General features: G+C 29.4%; 4 protein-coding genes across 4 annotated transcripts; 1 reads left to right on the top strand and 3 right to left on the bottom strand.

Annotated features, from left to right (window-relative positions):
• Positions 1-5,517: 5,517 nt before the first annotated feature.
• Positions 5,518-6,090, bottom strand: LOC113863249 (auxin-responsive protein SAUR32-like). The gene is made up of 2 exons (XM_027496762.1): positions 5,958-6,090; positions 5,518-5,869 (listed from the first exon to the last, which is right to left on the bottom strand). Exon 2 carries the CDS (start codon positions 5,865-5,867, stop codon positions 5,535-5,537), a length of 333 nt encoding a protein of 110 aa, XP_027352563.1. The 5' UTR covers positions 5,868-5,869; positions 5,958-6,090; the 3' UTR covers positions 5,518-5,534.
• A 5,584-nt stretch (positions 6,091-11,674) lies between these two features.
• Positions 11,675-12,238, bottom strand: LOC113863418 (auxin-responsive protein SAUR32-like). Its single transcript, XM_027496988.1, has one exon. The coding sequence runs from the start codon at positions 12,042-12,044 to the stop codon at positions 11,724-11,726; it is 321 nt and encodes a 106-aa protein (XP_027352789.1). The 5' UTR covers positions 12,045-12,238; the 3' UTR covers positions 11,675-11,723.
• Positions 12,239-14,105: 1,867 nt separating this feature from the next.
• LOC113863716 (homeobox-leucine zipper protein ATHB-7-like) lies at positions 14,106-15,155 on the top strand. The gene is made up of 2 exons (XM_027497393.1): positions 14,106-14,509; positions 14,588-15,155. Exons 1-2 carry the CDS (start codon positions 14,180-14,182, stop codon positions 14,783-14,785), a joined length of 528 nt encoding a protein of 175 aa, XP_027353194.1. The 5' UTR covers positions 14,106-14,179; the 3' UTR covers positions 14,786-15,155.
• Positions 15,156-16,775: 1,620 nt separating this feature from the next.
• Positions 16,776-18,612, bottom strand: LOC113862091 (cytochrome b5-like). The gene is made up of 4 exons (XM_027495236.1): positions 18,609-18,612; positions 18,364-18,458; positions 17,157-17,223; positions 16,776-17,059 (listed from the first exon to the last, which is right to left on the bottom strand). The coding sequence occupies exons 2-4, from the start codon at positions 18,448-18,450 to the stop codon at positions 16,776-16,778; spliced, it is 438 nt and encodes a 145-aa protein (XP_027351037.1). The 5' UTR covers positions 18,451-18,458; positions 18,609-18,612.
• Positions 18,613-18,758: the final 146 nt, after the last annotated feature.

Genomic DNA, 18,758 nt, shown 5'->3' with positions numbered 1-18,758 from the left:
GCATTTTTATTTGACTCAAAACCACGCTCTTTAATTATTATATATGATATATGAAAGAAGTTTTAAACATTTTGAATTTTGTTTGAAAAATAAATAAGCATATATTTAAAAGCTAAAAAGTGCGAATGAGTATATTATGATTTATTTAATTTGTAAGAACATTTATTTTTTCAAAATCTACAAATACTTAAAACTATCATCTTGTTTTTACTTGTTTCATAATTTTAAGGTTTTATATTTAAAATAAAAAATAAATGCATTTTTAAATTCTTTAAATAAAATTAAATTTATTTTTAGTTGTATAAAATAATTTGTTAATTTTGATACTCATGCATTTTAAAACTTCTAAAAATAGTCTCTATTATTGCTGACTGATAAAGTTAACATTTCATAGCATTTGACACCTCATAATAATCACTAACATAATAATATTAGATACTTATCATGTCATCTAAAAAAAATATATAGAAACTATCGTAAAATTTTACAAGACTAAAATTAAATTATATTATATTTATATAAGTCCTATAAAAAATTTAGATAATATTTTTATCAATTTTTTAATTTTAATCTTTAAGATTTATTTAAATGTTTAAAGGTAATATTTTTTTGTTAAAAATACAATATTTATTACATTAAATATACAAAAATAATAAATATTTTCTATTAAAATTATTTTATTATTAACTGCTTAAATTTAATTTTAATAAAAAAGTTAATATTTTTATAACTATTAATAAATTTGAAAAAATATGCTCAAAACTAAAAAACCAAGGACATTACAAACGCAATCCACTTAAAAGTTAGAAATGAGAATAGTTTTTTTAGATAACAGTGAGATTAAATTTTTAAAATTAGTCTAATATCACAAGTATTAAAATCTAAACAATAATTTATTAAAGAATCATAATATATTCACTTAAAATACCTATAAAATAAAAAATGAAAAAGGATAAGATAGAAAGGAAGGGAATTGACTGGATCGAGGGGTGTGGCCTTCCTGTGAGTCTTTTTTTCTTGCTTGTGCTTACTTCCAAAATGTAAGAAGAAAATATTTTGGTTATATTTTTTTGTCTGAAAAGATTTTGGTTTAAGTACCTCATTTTTTGTGTTGGACCGCCAGACATCGACGTTGAATTTTTTGTCAGTCTCTGCGGAAACATTCCAGCATTTCACGTGATGTGTGCATTTACGGGGACACACAACCCTGCCCACGTTTCATGTTTCATGGATGCACCAATTTAGACGATTCATTTTTTAAGTTTTATAGTCTATTTGTTTTATATATTTTATCATAAAATAAATTAATTTAAAGAATGAAAATACTTTTTTACCTGTGTTTTAATCACGGAAGATCATAATTATCTATGTATTGATTGACCTAAGATTACATTAACATAAATACGAAGCCAAAGGCCTTTCTGATAATGGGTTACTCCAGGACACAAACTTTAACCCTATCCTAAAAGCACAGTTCACAAGCACGTACTATTTTTCTTTATTATTGGTAGAGATAATCTTTTACTTAAAAATAAATAAAAATGGCGTGAAACTTGTTACTTTATGATTCTATATGACCAATTTTGCCGGCTAACGTGGACTAAATACATGTTGATAGTTTTATGAGGTCATTCATTTAGCAGACCCATTTAATATTAATTTGTTTACGGACTAAGCTTGTGTTGGTTAAATTAGCTCGTTAATCCAATCCTAGTCCGCAGTTATGTTACAATGTTTTGAATTTTATATGCGATACATAGACTTCTATAACAACAATATATTTACTTATTTTAACCCAGTTTCAGTTCTTTCTAAAAGCGATGTAATGGGTAATTTAATAAATACTAATAATTTTAATGAAAAATTAGAAAATTAAGTACTTGTTCTAATAAATTCGTATATAAAACTTAATGCAAGAAAAATAACATATAAAAATTATAATTTTAAGTAGACTATATCTTTTGATTGGTGTCACTTTGATAGATTCAAGAATGATGAGTTTAAAGAGGTTGACAACGAATCTGCTGACCCAATGAGGTTGAGACGAAGAGTAGTTACTTGTGCATGTATATATAAATATTATAATAATAAAATTAGTGAGTATAATAGTAGAATCAGAAAATAGGATTAATCTTGTACTTACTGTAATGAAAATGGATACGTATAGGATTCAGATGCAGGTAATGCAACATCAAAGTATTACAGCAACTACGAAATACAGTCTAACATGACTTAATCTTAAAAAGATATGACTCAGACGAAAGGCATGACTCTTGGTTATGTTTCCTTGTGCAAACATAAATAGTGTTAGATATGCATGTCTTTACACTCAAATGAAACTTGAACTTGTGACCTTTTTTTAATTATTATTATTTTTAAATAAATTACTAAATTATAATTTTTTTAAAAACTAATTATCTATGGTGAATCTAGTCACATGGCATAAGTTTTGTTGTTATCACTCGTAAAACTTTATTTTTTTTATTTTTAAAAATAAACTTTATCATGAAAATTGCAAAATTTATAACACCTCTTAAATTGTGTAACTACACTGGCGGCGATATTTATTTTTAAAAAAAATTAAAGATGGTGAAACTTTGCTAAATTGTAATGTAAAATTAATCAGAACGACAGAAAAAGCTCAAGAAAATCTTCAAGAATGGGTGATAACTCATTGATGTGTAGAACCCAGATGAGCAACTCCAGGATTCAATGGAACCCACACACCTTCTCTCCATGCTTTGCCTCAACAGCTTCAATTCCTCCTCCTCCACCATCCACCGTGCACCACCTACGGGTTTTCCGGCATGAAACGACGATGGGTTCAATCGTCATCAACAGACTAGTAGCTGTTTATCAACTCACAAAAATGAGTGAATTTTGAAAACCATGTATATTAGATTATTAAAGACTTTCAGGCGAGAAACTAAATATTAAAACATTTACAAGGAACGGACTCATAGACCAAGCTGCATTAGAAGGAGAGGTTGCTTGACTTTGACAATCCGTAGTAGTTCCATTACCTTTCTCTCATCTCACGATAATATCCAATTTAATTAAATAATAAAAAAAATAAAGAATCTGTGGAAAGTACATCACTTGACAATAACAGTTTTTAATAAAAAAAAAATTTATACTAATAAAGACCTATCTAATATTAAGTTATTACTCAATAATATTCTTTTGGTAAAATTTTGTAATTTATTTTATAATTAACTTTTATTTAAAACCGATAATAGCTCTTAAAAATCTTCACCATTGAATAAGAAGATTTATAGGAGCTATTTTATTATTAAATTATATGTTTTTTTTACATTAAATATTTTTTATTTTTATCATTATTATTATGAAAAATAAAATATTATTATTAAATGTAGTTAATACAATTTGAAAATTCTATTTTATTTAAATCTTAACATGCATTATATTAATAAACATAAATATTATATATCATAATTTAAAAAATATATTTTTATAGTTTTTTCTTTAAAATTAAAGGTCCGATCTCTTTATATATATATAAAATCATTTTAAAACTCTTTCTTAAGACAAGTGATTTCACTGTATATTACATTGATAATATTTATATCTGGTATGTATTAACATTTATATTTATTATTCTTATTTAAATTTTGTTTTTAAAAACATCAACTGCAGTGCTTGGAACTTCTATTTCAAATAGAGAGGATAGACTACCCGTTTGTTTTCGTTATTATATTTTTTAATGTCTATGTATACTTGTTTTCATTTGAAGACAAAATTAATTGTCACTTAATTATATATATATATATATATTGAGTTTTCAAATGGAAATTTAAATGTATGTCATGTGTCTACTTTTCAATATTTTTTGCCCTTTAGATATATGTCGTATCAGAACCGCCAGAACGTTACCAAACGAGGAACAAATACACCCGCCCAATTCAATGCGGTCCAAGGAGCAGCAACCTTCTTTTTTAGTACTCCACACGTTTTAAAATGGATTTCTTAATAGTGAATTTTATTAAATTTTGTTTATTTTTTAATGTCTAAAAAAGGTATTCAAGAAGCATTAATTTTATCATTTAGTACATCTATAAAATTAAATAAAAATACTAATAAAGTGATAGTATCAAAAACATTTTTTCAAAAGATCTAATTAATAAGGAAATTTTCATATTATTAATCATTCTATGGAAAAGGAGAAGTGAGAAGCATTTAGTGAATGTTTTCCCTTGTGTAGGGAAAGGGTTTGAAGGTTTTTTTTTATTAAACATTCTCTTTTCATTTTTATTAAAAATATATATTAAATAAAATTTATATGCATTTAGTATTTTGAGTGTCAGAATAAGCTAATATTATGTTCTTAGAGCCATGATTGGTTAAAACCTTGTATTTTGTGGATCCTTAACTTTCAAGCTTTTAGAGACTAAAAATACATTTCTTTGTAGCATCGGACGTATAACAATAAATTTTATATGTAAAAACTATTTAATTACTTTACTTAATTATTAATAATAAAATTTATTAGGGTATTTTGAAATTTTGATTTAGTCATTGTTGTTAAAATTATTTAATAAACTTCTTAATTTATATGCAATTACCTTAATAAAATGAAATGAAACTATTTTACTTCTCCTACCATGCATTCATTGCAAAGAAATCTTATGATTCAGCTGCATTCAGATTTTAGAGCCAGAAACGGTCCACACCCTATGCCTACAATTTTACTTTACTGTCCATATTCATTTTCACAGGCACATGCTTGTGTTCATGGGATAAGGCCCTTCCAATGTAATATCAATATTCTTCGCGTAATGTTTTACTTTCAAATTTCTATTCCAAAGTAAAAAAAAAAAAACAAGAGGCTCTTACATTCGGAACAACAATATAATCAGATGGAGAAAGAAAGAAAATGAAAAAGTCCAGGCTTACATATTGTAGACCTCATAACGTATTTTGTTGTGATTGAATTCATATTTAATTAGTTATAAATACACATTTACTTACTTCAATATTATAAGATAAAATTTATACGTTTACATGATTTAAAGATGCATTTAATGAGTTTAAATTTATGTCAAATTTATTGAAATTCATTGTAACTTATAATTTATAATTTTTAGACTTCATGTGATTTTGGCTTTGTTTTAAAACACCCTTAAACGTGATTACAAGCTGATGTGAGTTAAATTGACTAAGGTAAATTCATTCAGCGACACGAATTTAAGAAAGAACCGGTTTTGGCCCTACTTACCGTCAATTCATTCTTTTCAATTCTTTCCAATGCCATTAAATGGCGACAAATTCTTCTAGAAAGAAAGAGAAAAGGATCTCTTTTTCATTACGATTCCTAACAAAATTATAACAAGGTAACTACAATTGAAAGATGTAACATTCTGTCGTCGTCATCATCTCATCTACATCATCACCACTCAACCAACAAAGGAAAAAACTAAGAATTTACAAGACCAAATCATCAGTACCTCGAAGAAACCCGAGATTAATTATATTTTCAGGTCAACTACAAATTTTTGCTTGTTTAATTAGCTTCATCAGAAGCCAAAGCAGCCAGTTTGATGTTGGTGATGCTTTTCCCTATCGATCATGCCTCGAACGTTCCTGAACTCCTCAACATGACAAGGGATGGTTATGGTTCCCTTTTGATCGAAACCGTATTCTTCTTCTGCTTCCTTGAGGAGCTGCATGAAGAGAGGGTGGTTGAAGTATATGACAGGCACCACGAACCTTTGTTGCTCTTCTCCTTGACCAACCTTGATTGCAAGACACCCTTTGGGCACTCCTCTGAACTCTTGCTTCTTCCCATGGTGATGGTGGTGTGTGCGGTGCAAATGAAACCCCTTCACACTCTTCTCTCCACTACCCATTTCTGCAAAAACAGAAAAAATATCGAAAAGAGAAACTAAAAAGAGAAAAAGAGGCAACCAAGGCTTGTGTGCGTGTTTCCCGATAAAAACCTCAAAAGAATACAGGGGAAAAAGGCCAAGGTTGTGACTGTGAGGTTTTCTTGAAGCGGGTAAGACACGAATATCTGAGAGACCTTGAAACGTTGGGCTTAGGCATGGCTGATACACGATTAAGATATGAGAGAGAAATGCATTCCAAATTCGAAGACTTGAGGTTGAGGCATATATACGACAGAGTGAGGAGAGAGAAGAAGGGTGTGTGGGTCACTTTGTTTTCCACTCAGTTGGATTCTGGACCGTCCGATCTTTGTGACTATCGTGATCGACGGTTTCTTTTGTGGACCGACCAATCAGATATCTCCTATGAAGTGGAAAAGTGGGTTAGAATCAGATGCAACGCTGACCTTTCCTATGTTACTTTTCACCCGTACGATCAAGGACAGTTGGGATGATCAGGCCCGCCCAACATTTCTTAAACCAAAAAGCAACCATGGTTAGTATCTAACAATTAATTAAATTGTTTCCTTTCATTTAATGTATATAGCTCGGACCATTATTTAATTGCGTTACATTGCTATATATTATTTGAAGAGATAAGAATGAAAAAAGAATGAGTGAAAATTTTATTATTATTATTATTATTATTATTTGAATGAACGAAAGAGTGAATAGAAAGAAATAAATTCATGATCTTTTTAATAATTAAAAAATTATTTTGCTTTTTAAATTTGTTATTATATTATTTTTAATAAAAAAATCATTTATTATTTACTAATTTTTATGTTTAAAAAATGTTTCTATTTTAAAATAATCAAGTAAAAAGAAAAGGATAAAGTGATGTTGTGACCCATTTCCCATCTTGAGGGGAGGGAAAACTTTTTTAGTGAGTCACATTTTTCATTTTTTAAATTTTTTATTAGTGCAAATGATAAATTTTTATTTCTTTCATTTTATTTGTTTTCATTCAAATACATTCTTTTTTTTATGTATGGTTTTTTAAATTTAAAAAAAAAAATATTTTTTAAATTGACATTAGTAACTTTTGACTAAAAAGGGTCAAGACTTTTATTACTTTTTTTAGCACTTTTTAAATATTTAATTATTATTTTAAAAATTATCATTGACAATTTTTAATTTTTTAATATTATTTTAAAAAATTATCGTTGTCAACTTTTAATACTTTATCACTTTTCGATTTTTACCTTTAAATTTTTATACTTATATTGAAAATTGTTATTGGTAATTTTTAAATTCTATATTTTTATAATTTTTAAAAATAATATATTTTTATATATATAATTTATAAAAATTATATATAAAAAAATAATTCTTCAAATACATTCTAACATTGGTAATGAAATTATTTAAAACTTCAAATTGCTATAGTTGTACAGTTACAGATGATTGATTAGACAATAGTAAAAAAATGTTAAAACTTATTCTTTATACACTCGTATAAAAAAAATTATATTTTTTAATAATATGTTTATGCATTGATTAATAATGATGCTGATGTATTAGATGTTAATTTCTGTAAATGATACAACAATATTTTATTAAACAATAACACATTTTTTACAATAAAAGAGCAGTAGAAATACACCGATCAGAATATTAATTATACGTCAACAATAAATTTATAAATATAGATTGCATTTTGATTTAATGCCTTTACTATAATGATGGGTTAAATTTAATAGGTAAATTTATTCTAATAGTTGTCTATTAATGTAAAATAATTTAAAAGGAATGTCAATTTTTTATAGACTTTATTGACTCAAGTAATTGGGTTTGTAAATAGTTATATTATAATATTTTGAAATGTTTATAAAATATTAAAATAAACTTTAAAAAATAAATAAGGTGAATTTTCAAATTATAAATTTATGATAAAATAAAATGTAAACTAATTGTATTGAATTGGAAAGATTTTTTTTTTTTAAACCTATTCAAACTAAATCAACTTAGCTAAAATTAGGTTGGTTTAGTTCAGATCATTGAACTAAATTGAATGTTATAATTATCATATATTGAAATTTTTATCCTCACGTTATCTGTTTTATATAAAACATTTGAATTTTATATTATTGAAAACTAAACATTCATTTCAATAATTAAGGAAAATAAAAATTATTTTAAGCATTCATTTTTTTAATTAATGTAAAATATCTTTACAATTATAACTTTATATATGTCATCAATCTATTTATCAAAATCTAATTGACTTATTAGCTAGTTTTGTCTATCACACTGACTTATTTGAGTATTGACAACGAAGGAACTTTAAATTTTATAACTAACATTAAATAATATGTTGCCGCACTAATACGTAAAGAAAATGTGTCGCCGAATTAATGAATGACTTTAATTATAACGTGAACTGGTTGAAAAATTAAACTATTTTACGATGGTATGGAAATTAAAATTAAATAAACGAAATATATGTTAAAATTAAAAACATATAATGATTGATCGACTAATAAATACTGAATTACCTTTGTGACAAATTATTCCTTCCAGATGATATATATGAATAATTGAAAAAGGAAAAGTCTGGATAGTTATAACCCATTAAAAATGGTAACGTTTTGAGAATAAAATACAATGAATGATTAATATTAGTTCACTAAGAATCAATTTAATGATGAGTCCAGAGATTGGTCAAAGGGGCTAGCTAGGAATAAAAATTGATGGGCTGAGGTTCATCCTTAAACGAAAACCCAGATGATTGATGGATTGCAAAGGAAAATAAAATAGTGAGAAGTCTCTGGTAGAGAATAATTGGAAGGATATATTTATTTAGCCAAGTTATTATTCTCATATTGAATTCCAAATGAAAATTCAATTTATATGTTTAATATTCTCAATTGTTGACAGGTGCCAAGTATTTGGCGAGCAACAAAGTAAACAAGCAAAATAAGCATGAAACTCGAGGCTGTATCTAATTCCCACTACCTTGGCTATGTATCATTGCATGGAAATGGTGAGGAATGAGGACATATGCAAAGTCAAAGAAAGTGGAGAGTGAAAAAGTGAAATACTGTCCAATCTGGAGGGAGGGAGACCATAAGCAAAACTAAAGTTGTTCCTGCAACTTATATTCTATTCTATACTTAGTTACAAATTGCTTTATTCTAAATACAAATGCCTCATCTACAAAACACCATTGTTTTCAATTGCCAAATATCACACACTTTACACTTTGTAATTAATACACGATAAAAAAATTGTTAATATTAATTTTTAAGGTTAGGTTTAAATATTTAAACTAATAATTTTTTATGGAACGATCAAAACTTAATTTTTTTTAAAAAAAATTCCACTTAAAAATCTATGTATTTTTTTCAAACCAGAATTCATGTGATCGATTATATTATAAGTGAGTTGATGAAATACACAACAAAATAAACTTAAGTGAGTTGGCACAATAAACATTTTTGGAAAAGTGATCGGAGAGTTAAAAAAATGTGTTTTGTATTAACAAAATATATTTTCGCCATAAACAAATGAAAATAAGTTGAATTTGGAGTATCTTATTTTCACGCAATTCACAGGATTCAACAAGTAATCGATATTTCACGATCAAAGATGTAGTACTCTTTGTAGTAGCAATCCTTATATATCGTATTAATAATTGAAAGATGGTCAAAAGAAAAAATCTCTATTTGACAGAGTTTCTTCTTATACCTATAAATTTCATTGGATCCAGAAATAATAATACATTGAAAGAATTTTTTGAGTCTTCCAATATTAATAGGTTGATTATTCTGCTCCTGTATCTTCCAAAAGAAAAAAAGATCTCTAAAAGCTTTTTTTTAGATTCGAAAGGAAGTACTCGAGTTAAAAAAGTTCTTATATTTATATAAAAGAATAAAAGTTTTTTGTCATAATTAATCATAAACTTACGTATTTTTCTTACAATAACTAATTATAGACATATTATTATTAGAAAAATTAAATAATAATTGAATATATTTTATAAATGTTCGCAAAAATTATATTGTTAAGATTCTCACTGACTAGTTTTTAAAGAAAGAGTTTTAGTTAAAATAAAATATTTTCTATATCAAACTACACTCAAATTAATTTCATTTTACAAGTTAAAAATTTCGATCAATTAACAATTTTAAACATTAATTTAATCCCGATAAAATCACTTGTTTTAAGTATTTTATACTTTTATTATCATTTTGTATCTATAAAAAATTAAAATAACTATCACTTTTGTAGAGTTAAAATTTGAAATATTTTTTCCAAAAAAATTAAAAATAATATATATAATTTAAAAAATTAAAAAAATATTTTTCTGCAGAAAAACAACACAGAATTTTTTATGGATCAATTTGAATAAAGTGAAAACATCGATCCACAATTTTTGTTTTATTCTTGCCACTTATAATCTAGTACGCTTATTCTTCGTCGGGCCGATCCTAAATTTTACTGCTCCCTCATTATTCTCCCACTTTGTAAATTGCGCCACTGTTGTCTGGACACAATTGAAATGGAACTTTGAAATTTGGACAAATTTAGTGCACTATTTTAAGTTTTCTTAATGTTACTTTTAACTAAATTTTAATTCAATAATTTATTTGATAAAAAAATAAAATTCAATATTTTATTATCATTCTTTTAAATTAATTTTTAAATAATTTTTTTCTTTTAAAAGCCTCATCCAAGGAGTATTCTATTAAAAATATAAGAATTAATTATAAATAATATTTTTAAATATTTAAAATCAACCATAAAAATTGATATGAACAAAATAGTAAAGTTATTAATACAGAAAAAAGGAAAATTGTGTTAAAAAATTACTTGTACAAATAAATTCTATATATTTAAAAAAAATATAATTTATACATATTAAATGAATATGAAATGTAAAAAGATGATACAATTATTTCTTCAGTTATATGTTTTAAAAATACTCCAAAGAATTGTTTGGAAAGAAAGCTTTAAAAAGGAGAAGAAAAAAGATAAATTTTATATTTTAAATAATATATTTTGAAATTAATACTTTTAATAAAAAAATATAAATTAATATATTAACATAAATTAAATATATTTATCCTATATTTATCATCATAAATAATATATTTTTAAATTTAAAATTAAAAAATATATCATTTCCTCCCACTGAAATTCCTCCCAAACATGTAGTTAATTGCTGAACTTCACTGTGTACCTTTTCTCAAGTTTTTCAATGTGTTTGTGATGCGGCTAAAATCGATTTTGACTTTCACATTCAATTGGTTTGTTTTGATTTTCGTAAAAAATTTAAAATACAGCTGTCTCTGGTATGGTATAATATGAATTGCAGCCTTCCCCACTACGAAGCAAAGAGGCTCTTTATCAAGCCTAAGATATTTTGCATTCGTGGGCCACATGCCTTTTCGTAGCAAGTTGAGTCAGTATCTCGATCCATCTTGTTTCCAGAAACAAAGGAAAGAAAAAAACATACAAGAATTTATAGAAGTAATGGTTTTATTGGCATCATTCATAAGAAATAACTTTAATTAAGCGATTAAAGTAATGTTTTTATGAAACAAATACTTATCATATTTTTGATTAAAAAAATTCACCTTTCATTATTTAAAATGAACCTAAAAAGTGCTGTTAACAAAACCAAAAACCATGAGGATTTACATTTTAATTAGAACGAACACAAAATTATTGCGAAACGAGTCACAATGCACAGGCTACAAACTTTCTATTCAAAATTTTCTAGCTTTATATACATGTATGAAACAGCAGTTCATGACAGAACCTAGATATGGAAGAAGAGAGAAACTAACGAAATATACATATATGTTGTTGAGATCAAGCTCTGAAGCAACCCACGAGGTGGTGGTGGTGAAGGGACCTCTCCCTATCGATCAAGTGTTGAACGTTCTTAAACTGGGCCACTTGACAAGGGATGATTATGGTTCCCTGCTGAGCAAAACCATACTCTTCCTCAGCCTCCTTAAGAAGCTGAGCAAAGAGTGGGTGGTTGAGGTAATTCACGGGTACAGTAATTCTCTGTTGTTCTTCGCCTTGACCCACCTTGATTGCCAAACACCCTTTGGGTATATCTTTGGTCACAACTTCTCTTCCGTGATGATATGTGACCGCAATTTGTTTAGAGCTTTTGCCCAACATGTCAAAATGACAAGTTTGGAGGGAGTGAGGTTGGTATGTGGAGAGAGTAAGTATGGGTGAATGGAATGCAAGTGTGTTGGGAGGGTTTTTATTGAGAGAAATGGGTTGGAGAGGAATCAACTGGGAACGCACCAACGTGGAAAAGGTAATTGGAATAATATGGCGGCGTGGAGCGTCACAAACGGGGAAAGGAAATGGGGGAATTGAGGTGAGGTGGGACACTTTGATTAGCCCATGGTAAAATCAAATCAGGTCGACCATTTAATTCTATCAAGCGTGGCTTGGAATCAGAGCTCCAACTCAATCCCAAGTGGGACTGCTTGTGATTAAATTATTGCTCTTCGTTGATCTTAAAATCAACACTACATATATTGTATTCATATAGTACATTTTTAGGATATAGCTAAAATACACTGATATTTTAAACATTTACATAGTTATAATAACTTTATCGATTTAATTCATTACAAATTATAATTTTCAAATAAGTTAAATATTTACAAGTATTAGTTTGACAAAATAATAATAACTAATTTAATGTTGAATAATACTTTATCTTTCTTTTATGAAAACTTTTACCATGCTGAGTGGAATGTTAACTAGAAAATAAGAGAGGAAGATGAAGCATTTTTCAATTGAATTTAAATTTTAGTATAATTCCGGTGAAGTTAAAATATTGAGTATAATTTATGATAATATACATATATATATATATATATATATTTAAAATCTTTTCATTATTATTGTCATTCATTCATTGCAGTATCGGTGCTGGGCCCTCCGTCTACGACCCGTATCCTGGTTTCTGATTTGGGCCCAAAGCATAATGGCCGCTCTACGTTGTGTGGTTTATGGCTCTGAATACCACGACCCAAAAGACAGTGGCTTTGAAGTCAAGTTTCAAACATTGTTAGTTCTTAAATTTCAAACTCAATAATTTGGTGCTGACCAAAAAAATGAACCTCAATAATTTGGTGTTCGGATGGAGTTATTAAACACGTTCAAGAGCCTCGTCGTCGGCAAAAATAGCAAAATAAACTGATAACTATTGAGATGGTCAGTAATGGCGGAGGAACAAATATGTGATATTAACGTAAATGTTGATTGATAACGCGATGAAAAGGAACAGGCAATGCAAGATTTGAATTAAACCTACTCTTGTTTTCCAACTTTTATATTAGCAAAAGTTAAATGTATAGCAAAATGAAACAATAAACCCCTAGTATTTAACAGCGCGAAACATTCTTGTATGGTATCAAATTGAAACCTGACTTGTCCTACTGCAAGGAAAAATAAAACAATGGTCAACTCTCATCTCATCCCTATATGCACTCAATTCATTTATTTTCCTATAGTTGTTATAAATTATTTTTAATATAATTTACTTATTTTATTAATTCGCATAAATGAAGGAATATTTTGATTTCTTAATTTTATTTTTTTTTTTCAAATATTTATTTTTTACCTTCTCTTATCATTTTACTATTTTTATATTTAATTTTGTGCCTGTCGTCTAGACATAGCATTAAAATCCACGCTAAAACCTAACAAAATTCCCAAGGGGAACAAGAAGTTACGTGCTAGGAACAACGAGCAGTCTAAACGGAAATGGGATGGACACTTGTACCGAACAACTTTTGTGTCCCAAAAATATCAGAATCTGAATAAGGTACGACGTTGGAGTTTTGACTGTAATAATGCCACGTGTTGCGTACAATTTGATCATGCTTTGAATGTACCACCACGCCGTCAGAGTTTTGGACGACGCATCGGGGGAACTACGTTTTGACCCCCCCTTTTCTGGTATCATTTCATTCGTTTGAAGTGACTGCCGACGGATTCGTGTCCCTCTGAACTTATCTCATTGCAAAACAATTTTTTTTTTATTAAAATTAACCGCCTTTCAATTTTTAACACTCACAATGAATGAATTTTTTTCAAAACGGAAATGTAATTTTACGGCGCAGAGTTTATCAGATAGCCATAAATGAAAGTAACGTTGAGAAAGTACATTTGAGTTTTGGATATAAAGCAGCATCAATAGGGAAGATGAGTCACGATAGGAATTCCCATAAAGCCAATACATACATTATTCAATTCATGCACACCAGCCACTCACTCCCAAGAAGAATCATATGGAATATTCTCGTTCATCGGTGACTCATCCTTCAGCTGCCACGAGAAAGAAGAGGAGCAAAAACAAGATAAAGTTCAGCGACGAACAAGTCAAATCGCTGGAATCTATGTTCGAGACAGACTCAAGGCTGGAATCTACCAAGAAATTGGAGCTGGCAAGAGAGCTTGGGTTGCAACCAAGACAAGTTGCCATATGGTTTCAGAATAAGAGAGCTCGATGGAAGTCAAAGCAGCTTCAGCGAGACTACACCATACTCCGAGCCAAGTACAACACCTTGTCTTCACACTTTGATGCTCTCCAGAAAGAGCATCAGGCCTTGCTGATACAGGTCAGGTTCTTACGATATATTCATTTCATTCATGTATTTTAGAGGCTTATTAATTATGGTAGTAATGTTTTTCAACAGTTGCAAAAGCTGAATCATCAGCCACTAGAGCAAACTCAGAGTTGTAAACAAGAGGTAAAGCCAGGCCCGTCAACAGAACCTGCCCTTCTTAACTTGGCTGAGCATGCTGATGCTTCTTTCACATCACCACAAGATTGGGCCATGTTTCGCTTGGGCCAATCAACCGGTGATTATCAATTGTGGGACTTCTGCTCCTGAATGAAACTGAACAACCAAATAAGGCCCAAGGAAATGTGTGCACATCATTGCATATATGTTGTTCGATGTCCTAGTTCCTCTCTGTACTCAGCATCTCCAATTTTCGGAGTCAGCATAGAGAATCCTACCTTTAACATAAAAAGAATGAGTAAACGGCCGAAGCTCTACTATTACAGCAGTAATTGGTTGCATTCTTGGTAGCTATTGTTTCCAATTAAGCTTAACACAACTCAGTGTTGCGTAAACCAACAGGGTAGGGATACTGTGCTTGAGAATAAGGTTGTCAGGGAGCTATGAAATTTAGGCTGAAGAATGTTAGTCACACTTTTTTAACTAAAACTTATATGTTTTATGTGATTGGTTTATTTTTGAAATAATTAAAATAATCTTTAAAAGTCATTAATTTAGAATATGTTATTAATATTATTTTTAGAGCAGAATCAATAATAAATTGAGAAAATCCAAATCTAACGGTAAATAATTCATAACTCAACCCCAATTACGATTAAAAAAAAATATTTTAGTTTGTTTATGACTTAGATTATGGGCGATTGGGACCTATTCAATATTTTCCTCTTTTTTCTCCCCTCATAATATAAATATTTAGCGATGGCTATCACATCCTATTGAGTGCTCAGAAAAAAAAAATCCTTCCTTTGAAGAAATTATTATCATATTAGAGCATCGACAACCTTAAAATGTTTCTCATCAAAGATATAATGAAATATAAATGGATCCTGGGATTTTGGCTAAGATATTTTCCACGTACAAGAAACAGTAGCAGCACATGATTATAGATTTTCTGTAACCTGAGATATGCAACGGGACAGAGTACTGCGTTAGAGATGGCCTTAGCTCACGACAATATGAAGAGAAAATATACGTACTTCAAAATGGACAAACGACTTTAGTATTAGATGACTAAGACAATAAACAATATTAACAACATACTTCTTTAAATACATTAATTGTGATCTGTTAACTCTTTCAAAAGTCAATATTTATTTTTATATATATTTTTAAAAATTAATAATGATAATATTATGTTAAAAAAAATGTGTCTGATATAATATATTATTAGCATTTTTGTTGTGGCAATACATAGCTAATACTTTTCAATTTTTTGTAGTTAATATCCTTTAATTGCTTTCAACCAAGACAAGATCAGTTCCAAAATTAACAATAAAAAAATTATTTATTTGTATCTAAATAACTTAAATTAACTTGTAAAATATTATTGAAATTACATTCGTAGACGTTGAATCTTAATCTTGATGGATTATAATGTTAAGATTTCTCATATCTACATGTAAATACCGTGTCATATCCACGTTAATTTATACCCGTGCTTCCTAAGTAAAGACATCACCGATTAAGAATGGTATACAACTGGTAAATGATTTTCTCGTTTTGCACCACCCTTTTTTCTAACTACACTACCCCTTTTTTCGTAAATAAAAGTCCAAAATGTATTAGTGGATTCCAAAAGTAAATTCTGAAGGCTACTTTCCCAAATATAATTCGGGAAGGTGGTGTTAAAAGAACACCCTGACAAATTTAGAGGCGTGATTTTGGACCCGCCCATTTGAACATAACTTTAAGAGTCTACATTGACTACAGGCCAAAATGGACCATCCTTAACGAATAAGCCCGTTAGGCCTGCCAATTTCTCCAGCTTGTGCCTATTTTATCCAATGTCCAACTTGGGCTGGATTGACCAAGCCCAACTAAACAAGGCTAAGAAAAAGGCCCAGCTCGATTAGTATAATCTGAATATCATATGCAGGCCGAGATAGCTCAGAGAAGTGAGAACTCGCACGACATAAACTTGATGAGTCCAGAAAAGATAAATCACTAGATTTATTAATGAAATCCGTTTTCCATTCCAAAAATTCAAATATAAGATTAAATCAATTGTCTAAAAGGAAAAGCTAGCATAACGCATCAAGAGGCAATGGATTAACAAACCAACTGAAACTCTGCCTCTACCTCAGGTTTGGCTTTCATGAGGTTCTACCTTGCTTCTTTTCCCATAGTACTGCAGAGCGAATGCAACGCCCAATATCAACAATGGCAACAGGAATTGCAAGATCTTTACAACAAACCCAGAAGATTGATTGCCAACACCATGTGCTTGGGTAGGTGGCGCCGGAGTATGCTTAACTTCGGATGGAAGAGTGGACGTGTCAACCTCCCCAACAAAGTAACTCTGCATCATTTCTACTGCAGAATCACTGTGGCCCACGTCTTCAAAATCAACAGTGGCATCCTTCTCTGTAAAAAGTCAAGATTGAGATTCTTAGTCCATTATCATAGTTTTTTACTTGCAGATTACTAATATGAACCAGCCAACAGAGGAGAAATTCATTACCAGCTGCCGACAATAATGCTTCATCACCTCCTGGATGCTCGTCCAAAAATGGGGTGACATCATACACCTGCCACAATGGAATGCATTTAAGTGTAATAATTTGATGGACCTACTAGTCATAAAAGTTAGTGCTAAAATTTAATTTGAAGCTCTAGCGCATATTTGACCTCTAGAAAGAAGCTAAGAGTAAGTATCTCATTCCATTTTATAAGTTTCTTGCTTGTAGACCTCTTCAGTGCTTTGCACTGAAACGTGACATTTTTATATATAGCATGCATCCTGTCCTATTGTCCGATATAGTTTAACGAGGAATAATAAAATTAAAAAGCATAATTCTTTTATTGGCCAGTCAATTCACAATCAGAAATTTCTTTCTCCAATGTACTCTGTGATGGCATTGGCACAACCGTATATGCATAACATCATTAGCAGCTCCAAAAGTTCCCTAGCCTAATCATTAATGAATTCATATTTCTCTCTAAGAATAAAGATGATGTAGAATTCACAGGAAATACGATCAGTCAGAACTCATTATATACATCATTATCAAATAAGATGACATCATTCGGAATTATCTGGATGAAAGTGACGATTATTCAGATTCCAGTTCTAATCCGTTAGTGGATACGGGTTAGTTGCTGAACCAATTATATACCGAGTTTAACCAAGCTATTGAAAGGGTGCCAACTGCCAACTGCCAACTACCAGGGAGATTCTTATAGAAGAAAACAGTGAGGATATCATGACTAACCCATCAAGAGCTTCTTGTCATGATGTTGATTTCATAGATGGGATCCTTCCATGTCCAGATTTTGTATCTCTTTAATTAAAGAATGAATAAAATAACTTGACGTGTCTGTGTTTGTTACAATACATAATACTTAAGTACTCATAATGTTACAGACATCGTTCGCTGTGCACTACACAATTCAATAATCACCTCTTTTTGTTATTCCACTTAAAAAAAAGGGAAAATTTTAGTAACTATGGAATAGCAGTAAAACTTGATAAGATTAATATACTCTATTGGAGATTAACAAGCTCTTGTACCCCATAACTGTTACAAGTTCCACCCTCATTTATAATTTCTCAGCCTACTTCACATGTAATTGACAAAGCATTCAGCACACATCATGTTCATCCCAGAAACTGAAACTGATCAACGAATGGAAAAGAGATCAAGAAGCAAGACAATAATAAGAAAGACCTTTGCATTGACAATAATCCAGCAATCCTTTTTGTGGTTGTGCTTAGCCACCTCCTCAAAAGTAAAAGTTTTGTAGTTTGAAGCCATCGATGCCTCTGCAACAAAAATGAAGAATACCAACTCCCAGATTATTCAGAAGAAGGGAGAAAAGGGAAAAGAAAGCTCAATAGTATAACGAAATAGTTGGTGCGAGAGGATGGAAAAAATACACAAAAGAATGGAAATAATTGCAGGAAAATTCTTACGTTGGAGATGCGCACAGCACTACAATCTCACAAATAATTTATACATCGGATCCGAACTATGCTGTTCCAACATTTTTCTTATTATTATTAATTTATCTAAATTCATAATATGCATCTATCAGTCAAATACTAAACTATATTACGTAACCA

This window comes from Abrus precatorius, unplaced genomic scaffold (genome assembly GCF_003935025.1).
Source record: "Abrus precatorius isolate BTA unplaced genomic scaffold, Abrus_2018 Scaffold3, whole genome shotgun sequence".
Lineage (NCBI taxonomy): Eukaryota > Viridiplantae > Streptophyta > Magnoliopsida > Fabales > Fabaceae > Abrus > Abrus precatorius.
The sequence above is the reverse complement of the archived record's forward strand: the minus strand, read 5'-3'. Positions and strand labels throughout refer to the sequence as shown.

Excerpts from the sequence above, each read along its gene's own strand:
- LOC113863249 (XM_027496762.1), bottom strand. The coding sequence starts at position 5,867 with ATGGGTAGTGGAGAGAAGAGTGTGAAGGGGTTTCATTTGCACCGCACA.
- LOC113863418 (XM_027496988.1), bottom strand. The coding sequence starts at position 12,044 with ATGTTGGGCAAAAGCTCTAAACAAATTGCGGTCACATATCATCACGGA.
- LOC113863716 (XM_027497393.1), top strand. The coding sequence starts at position 14,180 with ATGGAATATTCTCGTTCATCGGTGACTCATCCTTCAGCTGCCACGAGA. Across the intron at positions 14,510-14,587 it reads ATCAGGCCTTGCTGATACAG|TTGCAAAAGCTGAATCATCA; the intron begins GTCAGGTTCTTA and ends GTTTTTCAACAG.
- LOC113862091 (XM_027495236.1), bottom strand. The coding sequence starts at position 18,450 with ATGGCTTCAAACTACAAAACTTTTACTTTTGAGGAGGTGGCTAAGCAC. Across the intron at positions 17,224-18,363 it reads GGATTATTGTCAATGCAAAG|GTGTATGATGTCACCCCATT; the intron begins GTCTTTCTTATT and ends CCATTGTGGCAG. Across the intron at positions 17,060-17,156 it reads AGCATTATTGTCGGCAGCTG|AGAAGGATGCCACTGTTGAT; the intron begins GTAATGAATTTC and ends GACTTTTTACAG.